The sequence below is a fragment of the Octopus bimaculoides genome, chromosome 9 (genome assembly GCF_001194135.2).
Source record: "Octopus bimaculoides isolate UCB-OBI-ISO-001 chromosome 9, ASM119413v2, whole genome shotgun sequence".
NCBI classification, from domain to species: Eukaryota; Metazoa; Mollusca; class Cephalopoda; order Octopoda; family Octopodidae; genus Octopus; species Octopus bimaculoides.
In genome coordinates, this window is record NC_068989.1 from 22186830 (window position 1) to 22188889 (window position 2060).

A 2060-nucleotide genomic window follows, 5' to 3' on the forward strand; every position below is an offset into this window, starting at 1 on the left:
CGATGAAGTAAATACCAGGCTCGAAAAATAAGTACTGGGGTTCGACTAAAACACTCCGTGGCGGTGCTCCAACAAAGCCAGAGTCCAATGACTGGAATATATAAAAGATAAAAGATTGATGTTCTGAAAAAATTTCCCCGAAGAATTATTTCCAAGAAATATCAATGAAAATAACATTGCAGTATACTAAGCAGATCGGAGTGAAAGAAAAAAAAGGCGTTGGTCTGATGTGATTTCGCTTAACTGTGAATTGAAACTTCGTTGTCTAAATAGCTTCCCGACGACTTTCTACAATAATATCCGTATGCAAAATGCAGTAGAATGAGACGATGTGGAGACCAGAATCTTTATGTTGTTAACCTCTCAAATTATGAATCGAGTCGTGTGTAACTTTTATGACTAATAAAATTGTTGCTATATTATCAATTGCAGGTTAGTTTTAAAACGCAATCGTTGGAAAGAGATGGTTCCACTTTGAGTTTGTCCAATCCTCAGCCACACATGTTTACAATGGGCTACTACAGGGGTATAGTGGTCGCCATTAAACGTGTTTGTAAAAGTCACGTGGCTCTCAGCAGATCTGATCATTTAGAATTCAAACAGGTAAGAGCAGTCAAATCATGTAACAGGCTACCATATCATTATTAATATTTTTCTGTTGGAAGGCGGCGAGCTAGCAGAAACGTTAGCACGCCGGGCGAAATGCTTAGCGATATTTCGTCTGTCTTTACGTTCTAAGTTCAAATTCCGCCGAGGTCGACTTGGCCTTTCATCCTTTCGGGGTCGATAAATTAAGTACCTGTTGCGTACTGGAGTCGACTTAATCGACTGCTTTCCCCACAAAGAAAAACTTTGGGCCTTGTGCCTAGAGAAGAAAAGAATATTTTTCTGTTGTATGTTTATCTCTCTCTCTCTCTCTATATATATATATATATATATATATATATAATTAAAACATAGGGTAAAAATCGGATATTAATTGATATCGATTTATTACCAGGAAGCTAGCACATTGAAAGAATCCGAGAGATTAAGAAAAAATATCTGAGATCTAAGATATATTTTTATATATATAAAGTTGACCAGTAAAGTGGACATTTAATATGCTAGAAATAGATCACATGTTGTGTCTACTAAGACCTAGTAGTTCTCAAAAGAAATTCAGCGAAATACCAAACCGTAAGCGGGCAAGACATTGAAAATTAACTTGTCCGAAGCTAATAGTAAGCCTCATCGCTACGAAGAGTTTCTTGCTTATTGCATTCTTCTAACGCAAGTTACTATATGATGGATCATACCTTATTTTCATTGGTTACAGCAAGTCTTTTGTTTAAATAGTTACTGGGAGGTAACTCAGTAAATTCAATGTTTATAGGGGGCGTCGCTCTGTAGATTTATAATGCTGGTTCATAGATTTATAGATGCTGGTTTATATACTTTTAGATTCAAGGGGAGCTTACTCTACATATTTTATACTAATTATCCTAATTCTATTTCAAGATCTTTGAGGGGCTATCATTTTCTATGAAGACTTCAGTCTTCTGACATCCAATCTTTGCTATTTAAGCCAGTATCCCTTGGTACTACTAATATATGATATTTTTCTGCAATGCATTAGTTGCATCAACTTGTTGCGTTTACATACAGATATTGTATTAACTGATTCTCCTTTATTTTCTTTTACCCAAAGCCAGAAACTGTTCAGCTTCCCTTCGTATATATCATGCGTACAATTTTCCTCTACTCATTCTTTTTTCCAGATGCGAGATCTGAGTCACGAAAATATTAACCTATTTATTGGATCATGCGTTGATCCACCAAATTTGTGCGTTTTGTTTGCTTATTGTTCAAAGGGAAGTCTGCAGGTCAGTAACGCTGTTTTTTTTTTTAATTTGAGGGTTTTAGTGGTATTGTGGTAATTGTTGAATAATAAATAAATGAATAAATGATGATGATGATGGTGATGGTGGTGGTGGTAATGATGATTTCTCTTGTTGACCACAAATGTCCAAATGCTTGACCACAAATGTCCATGACGTTGAGGACAATGTAAAATGGCG

At 35.8% G+C, this 2060-nt stretch overlaps 1 protein-coding gene across 1 annotated transcript in view; it reads left to right on the forward strand.

Annotated features, from left to right (window-relative positions):
• LOC106868016 (atrial natriuretic peptide receptor 1) overlaps positions 1–2060 on the forward strand; it is a 100713-nt gene that overhangs the window by 20845 nt on the left and 77808 nt on the right. The window contains exons 10-11 of the mRNA XM_052970332.1: positions 433–603; positions 1761–1865. Of these exons, the coding sequence (XP_052826292.1) occupies positions 433–603; positions 1761–1865 (276 nt within the window). The remainder of the gene's footprint in view (positions 1–432; positions 604–1760; positions 1866–2060) is intronic.